At 37.1% G+C, this 19,002-nt stretch overlaps 1 protein-coding gene across 19 annotated transcripts in view; it reads left to right on the forward strand.

Annotated features, from left to right (window-relative positions):
- Positions 1–19,002, forward strand: part of LOC129765174 (poly(rC)-binding protein 3) — a 675,323-nt gene that overhangs the window by 497,501 nt on the left and 158,820 nt on the right. For all 19 annotated transcript variants that reach the window (XM_055765109.1, XM_055765113.1, XM_055765108.1 and 16 more), the window contains exon 3: positions 7,240–7,296. In XM_055765109.1, the coding sequence (XP_055621084.1) occupies positions 7,240–7,296 (57 nt within the window). The remainder of the gene's footprint in view (positions 1–7,239; positions 7,297–19,002) is intronic.

Raw genomic sequence — 19,002 nt, forward strand, 5'->3', positions numbered from 1 at the left:
CGTCAAAGAAATAAATCGTCATTGAGTGATGCAGGTAATAATTATTTATTGTATCTTGTGAAAATTTGACGTTGTTGAACCACATGGTGTGTTGGATCGAGCAAATCACTATACAAATGTGAAGGCTTCTATCACGAATAATGCAACCAACCGTGCGACTCCATTATTGCTCGTTCCGACTGGATTCTGCATTCATTTGGTGAGTAACAGCGGGCTTACAGGCGTCTCCCTGCTCAGTGAAGCAGTGCATTATTCCGCAAGTGCTATTTCGAGGGAGCATTCCTTTTTTTTCCGTGAAAACGAATGCTGACGACTCCCACCTGTAGACACAATTGAAAAGAACAAACCCCCTCCCCAACCCTTATACGAATTCGTCCACCTTTCTCTGTTACACACAAAAGAAAAATTTTCTGATCCCATATTTCGTATCACCGTAATCTACCAGCGTGAAAATAAAATACACCAGCACGAAAGCATAAAAGATTCATCACCATTCTTGCTGTGAGGACTCATTGTACCGTTGGATTCGAGGAATTACCGTAACAGGCGGTACAGCAATAAGGAAGACGACTTGTTCGACGCTGTAATGTGCGCTTGTAACGCAACCGAGAGCGGTAAGCGACGCGCAAAACTGTACAAAGAATCACCGATCCGCACTAGAAAATTAATTATTCTAATTATGTACGAGTCAGCATCTCTCGCGCGCGACTACCGGGACTATTGATTTCGCCTTTTTTCTCTTGCTTTCATGTTTGTTTGAGTGTTTGTTATTTTTGAACGACTCTCAGGTATTTTTGTGTTGTTGTTTTACTATGGCATGTCAACGCATACAACGCTACCAGGATGCCGGTACAGGATAGTGTACACTACTTTGTCGCGCGGGAATTTGGCATTGAAGTGACTTACAGTGTGAAGGTGTGACACCAAGAGTACATGGGGTATTGATTCAACTGTTGAGTGACCTTTTTTTTTCAAAGATTATGTGTCATTGTTATCACAACAGATTACATTTTAGAACACAAGCACGATTTATTTTTAGGAAAATACATTTGTATTCAACACTGATTCATTACTGCTTGTTCGGGGTGGAACTAGTAGACGGCTCGTTGTGATCCGCAAATGTTATCCCTCTGTCTCTTTTCACTCCCTACCAAGACAAATAACGCAGCCGGCAGCTGAAAATCGGCTTCATCAACTGATTGCAACTGTCAACTAGGCAGAGCACTAGCGTTCCGATTCAGCATTTGGTGAGTGAGATTTCTCTTTCGTTCCTCCAAGGAAGACGAGCTGCTGGTAATGAGCCATTAATAATAGACAGCGTAAATCACTCCACCTCGACGAACGCACGGAACAGACAGCAGTGCACACACACACAAGAGCAACAACAAACAACTCGCGGATCCGAAGGACGATGCAAGAATTCCCTTTCCCACTATTGTGCGATTGCTTCTGGGCGCTTGATGAATAGAAGCTGCATGGCAGCGCATAGAACAGCAACAGCATCCCGTGCTTCGTGCTCGTCACGTTGAGATGTTATAAATGAATCAACAAATGGCAGCATGCATCTATTACTTTAATTGCTGTTGCTGAGGATTTGGCTGTATGAAGATGTCGCATGCTCGCGTTGCTGATGCTTTCCGCGGGTCGTAAGGTAAGGCAGTATGGCCAAACGTTTTATAACCCGAATCGGTTTCTATGGAATACACAGAATAACAAATCACTATTGAAGACAAAACTTGAATACGAAGATGACGATTTCTTAGCCACATCGCGAATATTTGAAAGGATCGTGCCCGAAACATGACCGCATAGGACGAATTTCATGCCAACTCGACTGGCCGTTGGCAGCACCATCTCAGATAGTAGTGAAACGTTGTGGGTGTAAAGGCATGGGTCGTTTAAGCAACTTTGCATACTTGAAACATTCGAAAAATAATTGGACAACTTTTTGGAAAACCCCAAATTTTTTTTCTTAAATTTTTACAAAAATTTATTTAAACTTAAAAATTATGATATCTACAAAATCCATGTCAAAGGATGAAATGTAAGAAATTGTTCAAATTTTTACGAAAAAATGCCAAAAATGTTTTGGAAAAACGTTTCGCTGTAAAAAATTATGTTAAAAATTAAAATTAATTTTTCTCAAAAACGTATTTTTTAAAATTTCCAAAAATATTTATATATGAATAGCCCTTAAAATTTCCAACAAGTCGTCCATACATCGGAAGATGGGCACTTTTACAGGGAAAAAGTTTTTCTAACAACAACTTTTTTGTTTTTTCTTCGAAAAAATACATCTAATCTTAATTTTGTTGAAAGTCAAGATAGCGATATAGTGTATTCGACAAAGTTTTAGATCTTATTAAAATATGAACTTTCGTCGAAGACGTCAACTTTCTATCTGTTATAGTTTTTGGAATATAAGTCATTTTTGTATGAAGACTCCTGAAAAAAAATGTTTTGCTCGTAACATTTGTGTGTGTATATTCTCACGTTTGACATGTTCTTGACATGTTTCTAAATAGAGAAAAGTTAGCAGAGCATGTGAATTGCGATAATTTATACATATAAAATGATACGAATTAAACATTAATAGTATTTTTTCAAAGAAAAAAAAGTTGTTATTCGAAAAACTATTTCCATGTAAATACGCCCATCGTCCTATGTATGGAAAACTTATTGGAAATGTTAAGAGCTATTTTTATCTATTTTTTCAGAATTTTAAAAGCATGTGTTTTCGAGAAAAATGAATTTTTATTTTCAAAATATTTTTTTTCAATGAAATTTTTTTCCAAAAAATTCTTTCATAATTTTTAATTAAAACCTATGAAAACCTAATGAAAACCTCGGAAAGCCGAAGGGCTGCCATAAAGTGTAGAAGCGAGTTTGCAGTTTTTCAAAATAGCGTTCATTTATTAAGATATTATTTTGTTAAAATCAGCAAAAGTGAGTCAATATATATATACCATTCATGAAATTGTGTTGTGTTGTGTAATGATATTATGATAATAGCTAGCATGTACTTGGTTCTCTCTGGCTGCAATGAGAACGAAGTTTTGCTTGTCTAGCAACAACATAATTTTGGTTTTTTCTTCATTTTCCTGAAGGTTCTGAATTAGAAATTGACGAAGATGTGTGCTTACTGCATGAAAGAGTATTATGTTTGACATCGTGTTTGTAACACATCAGCGACAAAATAATTTTTCGACAATTTCATCCTTGACGCTCCTCCTTGAGTCGATACAAAGTACTTCGCTTTCAAAATAGTGTGCATCATTGTGGGAGCCAGCCGATTTCTGAAATTTGTTTTGTTGGTATTGTAAAGCGAGAATATTCGCTCAACACACGCTGATGAATGTGGAATTATCAAAAAGTGTTCCACAAACGACCTTAGTCGGAGTGGAGCGGTGAGGTGACATTTCCCATGCTTCAACATTTTTAGAAATCAGGGTATCTTCATGACTCAACGAAAAAAAAACAAAGTTTTAGCAAGAAGGTAGGCAGAGAAACTACATTGTAATTAATTTAGAAATTAAAATTGAGTTTTGTATCTTGCTGAAAATCTGTAATTCTGTATATACAGATTCTGTATCTGAAATTTGAAAATATAATCTGTGAAATACAGAATATTCTGTATATGTGGCAACCCTGCGTGTGGTTGATGATGATTATACATAGTTTTTCTGAATCTAGATTGCATACTATTATCTATTTAAATTTTCGAGCTGCCGCCACGATGTTTACCCAAATCTTTTGATCTCAAAATAGCGTTCATCGTATCGTTGCTGAGCGAACCATAAATTCTTTTTAGGCATCCAATTTTTGTCCACCAAACCTTTCCTTCTTGTTTTTTGAAGCCGTAATTTTCTTGCGGAGTAATGTTAACTTTAGGTTACGGAATTCATTCTTACTGATATTATTATCGTAGAACCATGGAAGCATCTCTAACACAACGTTAATGCTTGTTAAATTCGAAAAGTTTCTGTGATTTCACATTGCCGCAACCTTGAGCGTCGGATCATCGCAATCGAATGTTTCCTCATTTGCTTGATCAGCTCCATAAAAAAACTGCGAAAAATATACTTAAAACTGATCTGCTTTTGCTGTCCATAGTACTGATAATCTTTTGCTGCTGCCATTCCGACCTAAAATTCATGCCGCTCTTCATCTTGATTTTTAATAGCATTGGACATTGATAAAAATCTTTTAGTTCTTCATGTAGCATCGTGAATTCAGGATTTTCAATCTGAAACAAACATTTCAATCTGTTGATCTGGGCCGAAACATACTCTAGAAAAGCAACAGAGGTTTTGTCAATAAATATATGGAGGCAGTCACTATTTGTCTGATTTTTGCCACATTCATACTAAATTATGGAAAAATTAACTCTGAAAATCATGAAATGCATCTCTTCAGCACCGATGCTAACGAAAGCCAACGGGTGACCGAAGGGTGTAGGATTTGAAGCGGATTGAGTTCCAAAACTTTCTGTATTATCTCGAATTCGTTATTTCTCTTTGGGCTGTTGGATATATAGGTATAACTAGCACACAAAACCAGCAAATGACGTATATTTGACGACTACTAGATCTGAGCAATCGATTTTTATCAAACGTATTACGGAATTTGAAACCCCCTCATCATGGTCGCACCGTCCGATGCGAATCCTTTCAGACGATCCTTGTAAGGAATTCCGTCGTTATAAAACGTATTAATTATTGCATTGTAAATGCTTTTATGATCAGCAGCACTAAGCGATACTGTAACGTAAAAGTCGTCATGTACCTTAGTGTTGCTTTGTTCTAATGTAAGAAATTACACACGCGGAAAAAATCTGTACCAATCTATACTGCTTGACGAAAATCTGTACCCTGTACCGTACAGAATCTGTACCCAAAATAACGAAAAAATCTGTACCTTTCCAGATTAACCTGTACGTGTGGCAACATTGATCACACCTTGTTAACTTGTTTTGGATTGATTGACGTTGTTATAACACATGATACCTCTGCAATAATGAAAAAAAATAGTCGACACAAAGAATTTCAATTTTACAGTAGAATTGAATGCAAGCATGTTATTCAATTTATTTTTTTTGCTAGCGGACCCTGCAAACTTTGTCCCACCCATTTTTTATTTTACGTTATCACATCCATGGGTCCAATCGCAGAATTGTTCATTGATTGATCTTCTAATCTACCCTTAAAAATTAACTTTTACTATAAAATTCCAAGTACTTCTACCAAAACTCGCCATTATAATATCAGACACAATTCTCGTTCAAGATTTTTCAACCACTTGCGAATAACATGTTTCTCCGTTACATGGAATAAATGTTTGATACAGAAAACATGATAGAATAAAGACAACCCTAAATCGGATAATTCCTTTCTAGAGTTTTGCTGTTATCAACACATTCGGCGATCCATTTTTATTTGTATGGATAGAAGACGATATAGGATTGCGTTTTATCACATTAAAATCCATTTCCACTTTCGAACGAACATCAATTTCGTTAGCGCAAACATCAATTGAACCAACAACGCTTGTCAATATGTAATTGTAGAACATATGCGAATTGAATTTTTCGAATTTTCCCATTTTCCTTCAGAGTTTTCCGAAAGTTTTCAATTGTCATGTTTGGTTGGAATATGTTTGGTTGAAATATGTGTATTATTTTTATGGGGCCCTCTCCATTCCAGAGGATGGAGGGGTGTCATACCATCATAGAAAAAATTCTCGTGCATGAAAACCCTCACATCCCAAATTTGGCCTCATTTGCTTTATCAGTTCTCGAGTTATGCAGAAGTTTGTGTTTCATTTGTATGGTAGTCTGCTTGCCCTTAGAGAGGGGGTAGGTGTGTCGAATCACCATAGAAACATTAATTGCTTCCTAAAATCTCCACATGCAAATTTTGGTTCAATTTGCTTTATTAGTTTTCTAGTTATGCAAACATAAGCAGCAGTTTTTTTTAATATTGAAACTCGCTTTATTCAATCATTCAGGAATTCAGTTTCTTTGGAATGTCAATTACCTTCATATAGATTCACTTGTGGCATTCTGTTAGTCTGGATGAAGATCCAGTTCCTCATTGAGACTAATAAAACGCAACAAATGAATCTACATGGATTGGAGATTCCGATACTATAGAAAACACTTCGATATCATTTTCAAAATGGTAAAAATATTTGCTTAGTGAGAAAATTCCACAACCAGAATTGAGTGGTGAATTCTAAGTTTCGCCCACGATTATGCATGATTATCGTCCAAACCTTTCCCAACTCGAGCACAGAAGTATCCCTTTGAAAAAAAAAATAGCTGTTGATTATCAAAAACCATATCAGTGCAATCAAATCAAATAACATTCCCTTCGCACGCAACTTGGTACGGAACGTTTGATAAAACTACAATTTTTTAGCGTACCAAAGCCAGCACCACGTATCTGATTTTGTCGTAACATTGAGCATGCTTCCCAGCAGCTGTACTGCTGTTCTACGCATAGTTGACCCATGTCCCAAAATCGGTAACTGAGAAAAACGCAATCAAAGTTTTCTACCATATTTGTCTACCAGAAGTTTTAAGCATCACTTGAATCAACCAATCTTGGTTACAAAAACATTGTTTTATGAAGAAAAGAGTGAAAAGAGTGCAATACTTACCTTCGCTGAAAAAATGAGTGCATTAGCCCTACTGAAAACGTGACAAAAAATTCTTGTACTAGTACCGATTCATTTATTATGGATCTACAATAAAATACATGATGGGGCAGTTATGCCTAGAATATCAACATGGGACAATTGAGCTTGATGTTGTTTTTTTTAAAGCTGTGAACAAACCATAACTTTTTTGTGTTTCCGATTATGCATAAAAACATCGTTTTATGAAGAAAAGTGAAAATTTTCAGAATGTAGCATGGGACAAATATGCGTATAACGGCAGTGCGGTGGTGTTGTAATTAATCATGCACAGAGCTATGAGAGTAATTTGGCGATTCAGTATGCGGCGGTGCGACGGGTGTTTAGTGTCGAGAGAAAACGAGGGAAAACTGAAACAACAACGCTGAGCAAGAATCAGATAAGATCTAAGAAAAACGAACGACGAAAAAAAAATATAAATTACCAAACTAGACATATCAGTTTCTTATGTGCTTTGTAACGTGTTGTTTTGTAGCTACAACTGTCCCCCTCAGAGAATGAATTTGTCTTAACAGTCTGTTTCTTTTTTCTTCTCTCTTGCAGGAAGTCGGCAGTATAATTGGCAAAAAAGGAGAAATCGTCAAACGATTCCGAGAAGAGGTAAGTTAGACTGCTATTTGAATTGGATGCAGGTGTTAGATTCTAACGTGTTCTCCGTGATGAAATCAGTATCTCGATAAAAAAAAGAACAAATCCCCAGTATCGCATTGATTCTAGCTTTTGAAAAGACTTTCGCTACACTCTATAGATTGGAACCCAAAATGTTTGGCCTACAAAGCTATGAATTGTGCACTGTATAGTTAGGGTGCTGATAGTATCAATATTACAGATTGGGAAAACAACAGCATTGGGCTCGATCCGTCTAGTTTGTATTTCTACACATTTCGGCACAACGATTGAGTGCTTATATTCTGCTGTTCTTGTAAAAAAAACACTTGAAATCGAATGATGACCTGGCAACAGTGGTGGAAATGCTCGTACCACCACTGTAATTCGTAATTACAAGTTATTAAGACGAGTTTATTCCGTATTATTTAAACGCAATGTTATTTACAGTTTTGGAGCATTTTAATATTATTCATTAATTCTTCTTTGTCTGTCAAATCGGTTCTGCATGGGTAAATAAACACACGTCTCTAGTGACCTTTAGCGTCACTGCGCCAGATCGCTTCCAGTTCGTGAGATCGATAAGGTACCACTAGCCACTAAACTTTAAAACTGGAGCTGATTGTTTTGAGAGAACTCTGCTTCGGGTAGCACATCATGATACACAAGCATGCGAACCAAAACGCCATGATCACTTTCGGTGCTGCAAGTTAATATTATTCTTTGCATCTCATTCGCTATTTATATTTATTAACGAAATCCCGCTGCTCTTCTTTTTGTCAATTAGCGAGCTACTAACAGTCCGGCCGAATTGCTAGTTTGTGCGTTATGAGGCAAATTTTTGCATGTACTCGGATCAATTCTGATTGGTTTTCAAAATATTTCTATTTTATCCGTTATTCATTTCGTTTCTAGTAACATTTTCAATTTTGTAAAGTTAACTACTTCCCCAAATATTTTTTTTTTCAAACTGGTTTCCTATGGTTTTCCTTTTAATTTTAAGAACACAAGTTTTTCGATGTTAATATAAGTAAGATGTTTTCTCAGTGTATCGCAGATTTTGTTTTTAAGTGCATCAAGACAACATTTCGCTCGGGATAGAAGGTTTTCAAATTCTTGTTCTCGTGAAAACAAAAACAAAAAGTAGAAGGGCCTGAGCCTAGGAGCACGGACGTAAATTTGACGTAGGACTGTAATTGATCGGAGCTATTGTTTTTTTATATAATTCTTTTCATTATCATAAATCTCTTATTTTGACTCTTTTGAAAGCCCAAATGTTTGTTATATGTACTCATAACCATCAAAAGGGTTGCAACGGACAAAAAACAAAATTAGCTTTCCTGCTAGAAGCTCAATTGTTCAACTGTCTAGCTGAAAATGGATAATGAATATCAGTGTGACACATAATAGGGTGGAACGATAGAGGAAGTATATGTGGATCGGTAAACAAAACAAAATATCGTCATTATTACATTGAATATGAAGCAAAATAAGAAATGTTGAAAACAGTTACGATTTCGTGGTATTTTGAGCCAAAAGCACATGAAATCATAAAACTGCTTTATTTTTAATGGATAGCTATGGTATTGTAAGTCATCGGGAGTAGTAGCTTTTTCGGTGAAATAATGTTCGTTTGCAGACTATGAGCTTAATTCCCGTACACCCTTCAAGGTGAAAACGAAATGACCGGCACGCCATTGCAGAGCAGAATCAAGCAGAATGAACCTCTTTAAAATAGAAATTATGAATGAAAGTTAGCTTCTCCGTGTCAAATAAGAGTTCAATGTGTATGAAAAACTTTGTTTTCTTCATATGGTAAAATAATCTGTTTCAAGAATTGTACCTGAAAGATAATTTTAAATTATAATGAAAAGTTTTAGTGGAAAACAAAATTCGTATCCAGATCCCGACACCGTACCGCTGTCGTCGGTTTTTCGTTCTGTTTCCACCGTGAAGTGTATTGGGCCAATGAATTTCTATTGAATTGCGGGCATCTTACTAACCCACTCCACCATCTACATCACCATTATTCCTACACATTGACTGGATGTCCAATTTGTTTGATAGAACGAATTATTGCTCACAAGCTTGTGTTTGCATACACCATTGACGGGAACCAAGTTGAAAGAATGCATAATACATGATTTACCTTTGCATTCGCTCGCAAAACATACCTCTCTTATTCGTTAAATTGCTCATTTGTTTTACTATTTCCACTGTTCTTCTGCGTAATATGCATTTGAAAACTCTTAATTTTTCGTTACATTTTTCGTAGAGTGACCCCCCTATATAGAAATCAAAGACGTAGTCCTACGTCAAAACAGCTGGCCATATGTAGAATCTTGTGTCCTAGTTGTCGATACACACTCAGTGTGAATCGCGAACGTTTACCTCCTAGATTCTGCAGCGATAAAAAGATCGCCTTCACTATTTTAAAACTATAAAATGCACAATTTTAAGTGTGATTCAATGATATACGAACACGCTTCACCCGACGCCATGAAAACCGATGCGGTGAATCTTTTCATCGAGCTTCCACCTCGGATTTGAGAACAAAAAAAAATTTAAAAAATCAAAATTGCACTACGATATGTGATAATTTTTATTCCCCTCCAAGATTGCCACAATTGTCTGTAACAAGCATACGGAAGTACAATTTGGCTATGACACTACAAATTTTATAGAAACAGACAGATGCGGCAACCTACAAAAAAAAATTAAAAATAAAAACGGTGATGATTCCGGGAACGTTTTGATCAAGGTAGCATAAACAAAATTGTGGAAAAAGAAAAATCGATTTTTCCAGCTTTTTTCAGCTTTTTTTTCGAGATTGCCAGAGATGACAGTCCAATATTTGAAGAAATTGTAATTCGAAAATGGGTATGGAATCTCTGTTCACAACACACTACCGACCCTCCGAAGCGATTTCGCTTGATAGATACCACATCGGGCAAAACCGCTGAATGAAATCACAAATGAAATTTTGATTTTTACTCGCGGAGCTCTGCACTTAGCTTGCTTCGTGCACATTCTGAGAACGTATTTTGGAGCAACAGTTTTTGTACGTTTGCATTCAGCAAGACAGCAAAACACAGGTAGTATTTTTTGTGCTGCTTTTTATCTTTTTTATCGCTTGAAAGTAATGATGTACGATGGCAAACTACGATTGTTCTTGTAATTGTATGAATATATTAAAATTGTGCCATTAGTTGCTCCTTTTCGGTTGTCTTGGACCAACTAGAACGTAGGTTTTCCAACTATTCGATAGAATATTAATTTTCTATAAGTTCAAGTTCAAGTCTTAGATTTTCACTCAGCACTCTATTTCGTACGTTACGTTAGAAGCAGAAAATAAACCGCTGTATTTCAGCTAATTCGGTGTGGAATCCCTCTGTAAAAATGTAGATGACGATAAACATACAGGTCGATAGAAAGGATTTGTTTTCGCCTGAAATGCAATCAAATTGTCTGAATTTCAAATTATTTTATATTTCACAATCTTTACTTGACTATTGAACCATTTTGTATTAATCATCAACAAAAATTTAACCAACGGCATAGAAATGTCAAGTCATGCACTTGGCAAACGGACAACTAAATGTATTTCAGTACAGAGCGACTGTTTAGAATCGATAAAATTATTCTGTTAATAAAACTAATCAGCTATCAGTATGTTTTTTAATGGTGCAGAGGTATATTATGCCCAGTTCAACTTCATTGGAGACGCACCCAAATCCTATCAATGTATATTCCAAATGTAGTCTTCACTCACAGAACAAACTGAATAATTTACGACGGCGATAGTTTCGATCCACGAATTTTCAGAATATCTAATACATATCCATTGATCCAAGGTGTTTTTTGTAGAAATCAGATCAGAATATAGATTTGTATCCGTTTTCATATAACGCGTGGAGATTTTTCTTCGAAAACAAAGCTATATATAAAAGAAGCATAGCGCTCATGTGTACAGAATGCATTACGGTTCCAATGTCGTTTCCAAAATAGATTCAGCCCCAATTTGGTTCAAGTGTCCCGCGAACTGTTCACAAATAAACATTTTCCGAAACAGTGAACATCACTTCCAAACGCATTTGTCACACCCGATGTAAGTTTTGCTTTTTCCGAATCTCCCAATTTGATAAGTTGTTATTGCAATATCAATTTATCCGCCCCGACGCCATCCCACGCAAAGCGAATAACAACGACAAGCATTAACATCCCCCTAGTCCCCCTTACCCGAACAGGAACAACAACGGCGGCAACGAAGGAGCTCCGACAGCGTAATATAAAGCGACAGAACAACTTTAAAACAAGTCCGTGACTTCTGTTTTTACACAAAGCATAAGAATAAACGAATAAACAGCGCGCTCCTTTCGTGTCACAGGAAAACGGTGAGATGTTATCAATCGTTGCATAGTTACCCGAATCGGATATGTGATCTCTGTTTGTCTTCGGTGCTGGATCTAACTTTGGCATTGTTTGTGTGTTTGTGTGTGCGATTGTACGTATGTTAGTTTGCTATTTCCACGCACGAACAGTCTTTTGTGTCGCAGCAGCATCCGTGATGGGAGGTGGGTTGTGAGTTTTCCGTTTTCAGCATAAAAGTCGTCCAGGCTGGAGCTGCGCTTGAAAGGTTAACAGACAACGTCATTCCGACCGATAGTTCCGCCTAAAAGTTGTTGATTGGAAGGGTACACAAATTGAAATGGAAGATTGAAATTGATTTGTCAACGATCTGATTATGCTTTTCGCCGCTGCTCGTCGTGTCCATCAGACAGGAGTCGGAAAAAAACTTTGTTATCGATGAAGGTGTATACTGTTGCTCCCTGTCTCTGTAGTGATGTTTAAAGGGTGTGTCACATCAAATTGCATCACGGAAAAACGCTGTAGAAATTCGCCCAGTAGACCGATCCTTTTGAAAATTTTAGACAGTAAAATAAAAACTATTAAACAACTTTTGGCATTTTCTTTTTATTCATACTTCGAGCCCAAGCCCGTATGCTCGCACCTTCCTCTTTACCCCGTCCATAAGGTTCTGTACAACGTCAGGTTGTAGTTTTTTTGAACAGAAATCCATTTTCTCTTGAAGTCAGCCTCCGATTTGACAACTTTTGGGTTCTTCCGGAGGGCCTGCTTCATAATCGCCCAATATTTCTCTATTGGACGATGCTCCGGCGCGTTGGACGGGTTCATTTCCTTTGGCACGAAGGTGACCCCGTTGGCTTCGTACCACTCCAACACGTCCTTTGAATAGTGGCACGAAGCGAGATCCGGCCAGAAGATGGTCGGGCCCTCGTGCTGCTTCAACAGTGGTAGTAAGCGCTTCTGTAGGCACTCCTTAAGGTAAACCTGCCCGTTTACCGTGCCGGTCATCACGAAGGGAGCGCTCCGCTTTCCGCAAGAGCAGATCGCTTGCCACACCATGTACTTTTTGGCAAACTTGGATAGTTTCTGCTTGCGAATCTCCTCTGGAACGCTGAATTTGTCCTCTGCGGAGAAGAACAACAGGCCCGGCAGCTGACGAAAGTTCGCTTTGACGTAGGTTTCGTCGTCCATTACCAGGCAATGCGGCTTCGTCAGCATTTCGGTGTACAGCTTCCGGGCTCGCGTCTTCCCCACCATGTTTTGCCTTTCGTCGCGGTTAGGAGCCTTCTGAACCTTGTATGTACGCAGGCCCTCCTGCTGCTTGGTCCGCTGGACGAATGAACTTGACAAATTCAGCTTATTGGCGACATCCCGGACCGAACTTATCGGATCACGTCTAAACTGCTTAACTACGCGCTTGTGATCTTTTTCACTGACGGAGCATCCATTTTTGCCGTTCTTCACCTTTCGGTCGATGGTTAGGTTCTCGAAGTATCGTTTTAGTACTCTGCTGACCGTGGATTGGACGATTCCCAGCATCTTACCGATGTCCCTATGTGACAACTCCGGATTCTCGAAATCAGTGCACAGGATTAATTCACGACGCTCTTTTTCGTTCGACGACATTTTTCCAAATTTACGAAAAATTGACAGTGAAGCATGGCCAACGTGATCTATACACTCTTATCTGATTATAAGCGAAAGCTGAAGATATAATTCCTAAAAAATAAATTTCTACAGCGTTTTTTCCGTGATGCAATTTGATGTGACACACCCTTTATTCAGCTCATGTGTATAGAATGCACATGCATAACCACAAGATTTCATTGCATTGCTTGGTTGATCCTACGACGGCAACATCATCTTCATCGTCGTAGTTATGTTGCCGTGTTTCGCTGGAAACGTCTTATTGGTATAATTTAATTAGGAGCATCTTCACTCGAGAGATGTATAAGCAATGTTGTAACACGTACCAACACTGTTGTCCATCGAATGGCAATGATGCAATAATGAACTGAGATCCAACGCTGAGAGATTCTTGTCTGGATTACATTGATTACAATCACACGATGAGCCTGATCACGAACGTCACTTCACGGTGAAAACGAAGTGAATTGTATACAACGTTATTACGGCTGCCACCGTGTGTGTAGAATCCGGAAGAGTTCATCCGTCGTGACAACTTTGATGAACTCGGTGTTATTATGAATATCACGATACTGTCATGTCACGGAGAAAAACTGGTATATTTGTCACTTGTGTTTTAGATGGTGAAAGATAGTCACGCGGAATGGAGTAAGTTTAATTTCGGATTTATTTAGCTTTTTTGCTAACATTTTGAATCTTGTCTTGAGATAAAAAACCGCAATTTACCCGCTTGGTGGAAGTTTTAGAACGAAATCCTGACGTATCCAGAGGACGTAAATTTGTTTATCAGTACAGGTCAGACTCGATTGTCCGGAGTATTAATTTTTTTTCACTCCGGATAATCGAGTCAAAACAATTTTTTTTCTATATTCGTTTTTTTGCATGTATTTTTCGTTTTTTGAAACTAAAAGAGGAATTTGATTTTTGATTCATCCCCTTAAAGTCAGAAAACACCTTTCTCACATGAAAAAAAAAATTATCCAGATTCTCTCAGGAGGTGATAGACGATCATATTTGATGAAAAAAATCCTCCAACGCATATGTTCGAATTTCAACAATGACAGAGTTACATAACTTTTTTATGTTTCGGCTCTACATTAAAAAGTACGCAACGGAAGACAATTCTGATGTTTTCATTTGAAAAATGAGAAAATTTAGTACAGGATATAGTTGTGGAACACTAATTTAGTGTTTTTATAACGTTTTGGAAATGAAACACTTACAGTTAATAATTTTTAATGTGTTATTATAAATTTTATCCTAAAAAATTATATTAAACTAGATTGTTTCTATCAATTAGAATGAAGTTCTTTAACCGCTCCACAATTTGTTCTTTGACGCACAACTTCTATCTTTCTTAATTTGGCTGCAATATCGATATAAACAATTCCTGGTGGAACTTCAAGCAAAATCTTCAAAAATCACGATTTTTACCCCACTGTACATGTAATAGCCACTTAAACATCACCTTAACGTTGAAAGGTTACATTTCTTCATGAAATAAGTCATATTTAAAATATAAAAAAAAAATATTTTTTTCCAAACTGAATATAATCGAGTCCAAAATTGTATATAATCGAATCACATATAATCGAGTCTGTATATAATCGAGTTCGACCTGCGCTGTATTCTATTAGTCAAATCATTTCATTTGATACCAATATTGAGGGGGTTGCAAAACATACATAGCCGACCATTTTTGGCGGCGACCTTTACGAATTTATGTTATTCATAGTTTAGTGTATTCTCCAAATCAAGCCATTCAGCCATTGTTTGAATTTTTGAAGATCATGAAATACGCAGTGATATAATGACAGTAGAATTAAATGTATGTTCCAAATTTCAGATCAACCATTCAACAGGAACGGGGTCAAATTCCCATTAATGTGGCACAACCCAACAAACATTCAAACATACATAGAAACACGTCAAGCGGAATGAAACCATTCAAAAAGTAGTTAGTTGTTTGGGTACTGCGGCCATCTTGAAATTGGAATTTTCATTATCTGCTATGTTCTACTAGTCGAGAACTTTGTTTTGATAAATTTTTGGGCATTTTTCATAAATAATTGTTTTCTACTAGTCAAGCCCTTTCTTTTGATACCCATATTAGCTATTCAATATAGAATTATTATACAAATTATTCAAAATTTCCTAAAAACAAAAATAAAATACTCCGGATAATCAAATCCCGGATAATCGAGTCTCCGGATAATCGAGTCCGACCTGTATTCGATAAATGCACTATGGGATGTAATTGAGGACTAAAAATGTAGCTTCCGTAGACCGATTGAAACATGGCGAAAGGTCTAATTTCGATTGTCCTAATTGAATAGAAATTTTTTATTTCTATTTTATGGATTAGACTAACAGAGAGTGGCAACCCCTTAAAATGGCAATGGAGGCCAATGGCCCAAAACGATAATTATGATTGATTATGTATAATATTGATTTGTTGATATTTTGAATATAGAGTCATAACTGTAATGTTTTTTCAACATTGCAGAGCTGGTTTTTGTAATTCAAACATTCGCAATTGGTGATCAAGACCCGAGTCAGGACGATAGTTACATCGAATAAGGCCATTGATCTTTTGTTTTTACGTAATAGATATTGTCAACGATATTGTTTTGAAGACATACTTTGAATGAAAGAATATTGAGGTTTCAAATAAGGAAAAAATGAATCTATCATTGCAAAGCTTTTGAATTAATAATTTCAAAATTATTCTCTAGTTCTTTTTCCATTATGTTGATATCCGTCTAAAGAAAATCTGAATCATTTTTTGCTTTTGGCAAATTCCTTGAAACTCATCAGATGTTTAATATGAAAATTATGCTTCTAACCGACGCTACTGACCAGTTTCTGTTTAAATAATTATATCAAACCTCATGTCACGTATATCAAATTACACAAGAATGGGAAGGATAAGAGGATTAAACTTCAGAATCCCATATGGGAGTAGCTCAGATTATACTGATCATGAGATGGATAAATTCGGGTTTATTCTGAGATATAGAAGATATTATTATTCATCAAAATTGTAGAGAGGGTTCTCAAAAAATTATTTTAACATTGACCTATATTAAATACTTCTCACTGTTCAAACGAGTAAGACAGAGCTGAGTAAAAGAGTATGCGAGATATCGATTATTAAACTCATGATAGTAATGCTTCATCTCTAGAGTAATTTATAGAAAGAGAAAATGAAATTACATTCCCATATGTTCAACAACTACATCATTCAAGAGCAACCAACTTTTCCTCCTCATCTTTGAATCAGCGTTTGAATCAGCAAACTAACGCACCAAACAAATGATTCATGGAATGAGTCCGAATAGTTGGCATTGAAATACCGAATCATCGAGGTATAATCGCAAACTTGTCATTCTAAAACATATGTTCAATTAAATGGAACATTATGTCATACACTTATTAATTTTACTTACATAACGCCCGAAATTATGCAACCGACATAACGTTCAAACGCCCGAAATTATGCAACCGACATGTCTCTTACAGACGGGAATGAACTCTTTCACTTCACGGAGTTTATTTTACACGCAACTTTCCGTGACAATGATGATAGACATAAAAAGATTAAGTGACGTGAAAGCGTTTGTGACTGTGATGTTCGTGATCAGGCCCTATATTCCAAGTTTTTAGGCAAATATAGTGTTAAAATTTTCAATGGACAAATACAAATACACAAAAAATGTGTGACGGCTCTATACGAACGTTACACCGTGGAATTCTCCTCGGAATGAGTGTTGATGTCTGTTATTCAATTACACCGAACATGCCAAATTGAAGCCATGAAACGACCATTTGAACAGTCAACGAAACGCAAAACAAAACCATACGCAGTGTGCACAAGCACGAGCACGAGTTTTTTTTTTTTGTTTGTAAGGATTCCGAGTTCTAGCAAAATCTGCCATACGAGTTGGGGGAAACTGAGCACAAAAAAGTGTGCTATCTTCGGTTCGGAGGACCCGGCACCGCGAGTGAATCCTTGTGACTGAAATGACTGCACAACGCTTCCCCGTGCAGAGGAGGATGTATTATGTGGCGTGTCAGCGATAGTACACACGTATATTCTCACTCTGGTGGTCGTTCGAGAGAATCCAAGAAGCGGGAAGCCTTCGCACCGTACTTTTTTTTCTGTAGACTTCCTCCATTACACTTCATTTTGTTTAGAACTGTTTTCGTTACACCACCGGAGAGTCCAACGCAGTGGGGTCTCACTGGTTCCGGTCGTCACCCAAGAAACGTGGCGCCTGAAAGCGGGCACTATTACAAGAGGACTGCGTGGCAGCAAATAACCGGATGCATGGTAGCAAAACAAAACTCCTGAGTCGGCACAGTTAGGAGGATATTATTGCATCCTCTGCTAGCGCCATACGCTAAACTGTGTTGTGGGTCTTCCAACCTGCCTTCCATTCTCATATGGGTACCTCACAGTTAGATGCGTCGTTCGTCGTATCTGGACCGCCCGGAGTTTTGCTACAAATGATATGATTAATGGTGGTATAACAAAGTTTGCCACTTCTGCACGTGCTACTTCTCACTTTTTGCCTGCTAAACGAATTTCCCGTACGGCATGTGTAACTTGATCAGAAGGAATATTCAATTAAATTGTGTGCCTTTTTTTCTCGGTGGGTAGAAGTTTCTTCATACATTTTGTATTCTCTGTATTATGCAGTCCACATTGAGGCACGTATGTTTGGGAACACTGTTAGAGTAATTAATTAATTGATGTTAACTTGTTTCTTACAATGTACCGAGTAACCAGTATTAAGGAAATTAATCGTTTTGCAACGCATATCTTTTAAATTGTCACTTGAAACACAATCAATAACATTTTACGACGATCATTTGCAGATTCTTTGAAAATTACTTACCAGTTTTAACGATTTTGGCGATTTGCATACCGATCGATTCGGATATACTGCTAGCTGACTCGGCAAACTTTGTCTCGCCCAAATGGATTTTTTTGGTTATTCTTACTAAGCAAACGATCATGGATCCAAACCCAGAACTATTTACTGATTGATCTTCTAACTAACCCTTTAAAATTCCTTTTACTATAAATTTCTTAGTACTTCTACCAAAATACCCAAAATACTTAGTACTTCAGGAAGATACCCAAACTGTCTAAAAATTGCTAGAGTCGTGCCAATTTTTAAATCCGGCGATTGTACGAATCCTAGGAACTATCGACCGATATCAACCCTATCAGTGTTTAATAAAATATTTGAAAAGCTCATTATTGTCAGATTTCTTGATTTTTTGAATAAAAATAACGTCTTCTACCAGCTCCAGTACGGATTTCGGCGTGGCAGCAGCACTGTAACTGCCATCACTGAGCTTGTGGATGAGCTGATAGATGGAATCGATCACAAAAAGGTAGTTGGAGCACTATTTCTTGACCTAAAAAAGGCCTTCGATACAATCGATCATAATGTATTACTAAAAAAATTGAATATCTATGGTATTCGAGGAATAGCCAACGACCTCGTGCAAAATTATCTCACCGATAGACACCAATATGTTGCATTGAATAATGCCAGAAGTATCCTGCGTCCAATAAATATAGGAGTACCCCAGGGTAGTAATATCGGGCCTCTGTTGTTTCTTATGTACGTTAATGATATAGGTAACCTTCCGTTGATAGGAACAGCTAGA

This window comes from Toxorhynchites rutilus, chromosome 2, assembly GCF_029784135.1.
Source record: "Toxorhynchites rutilus septentrionalis strain SRP chromosome 2, ASM2978413v1, whole genome shotgun sequence".
Lineage (NCBI taxonomy): Eukaryota > Metazoa > Arthropoda > Insecta > Diptera > Culicidae > Toxorhynchites > Toxorhynchites rutilus.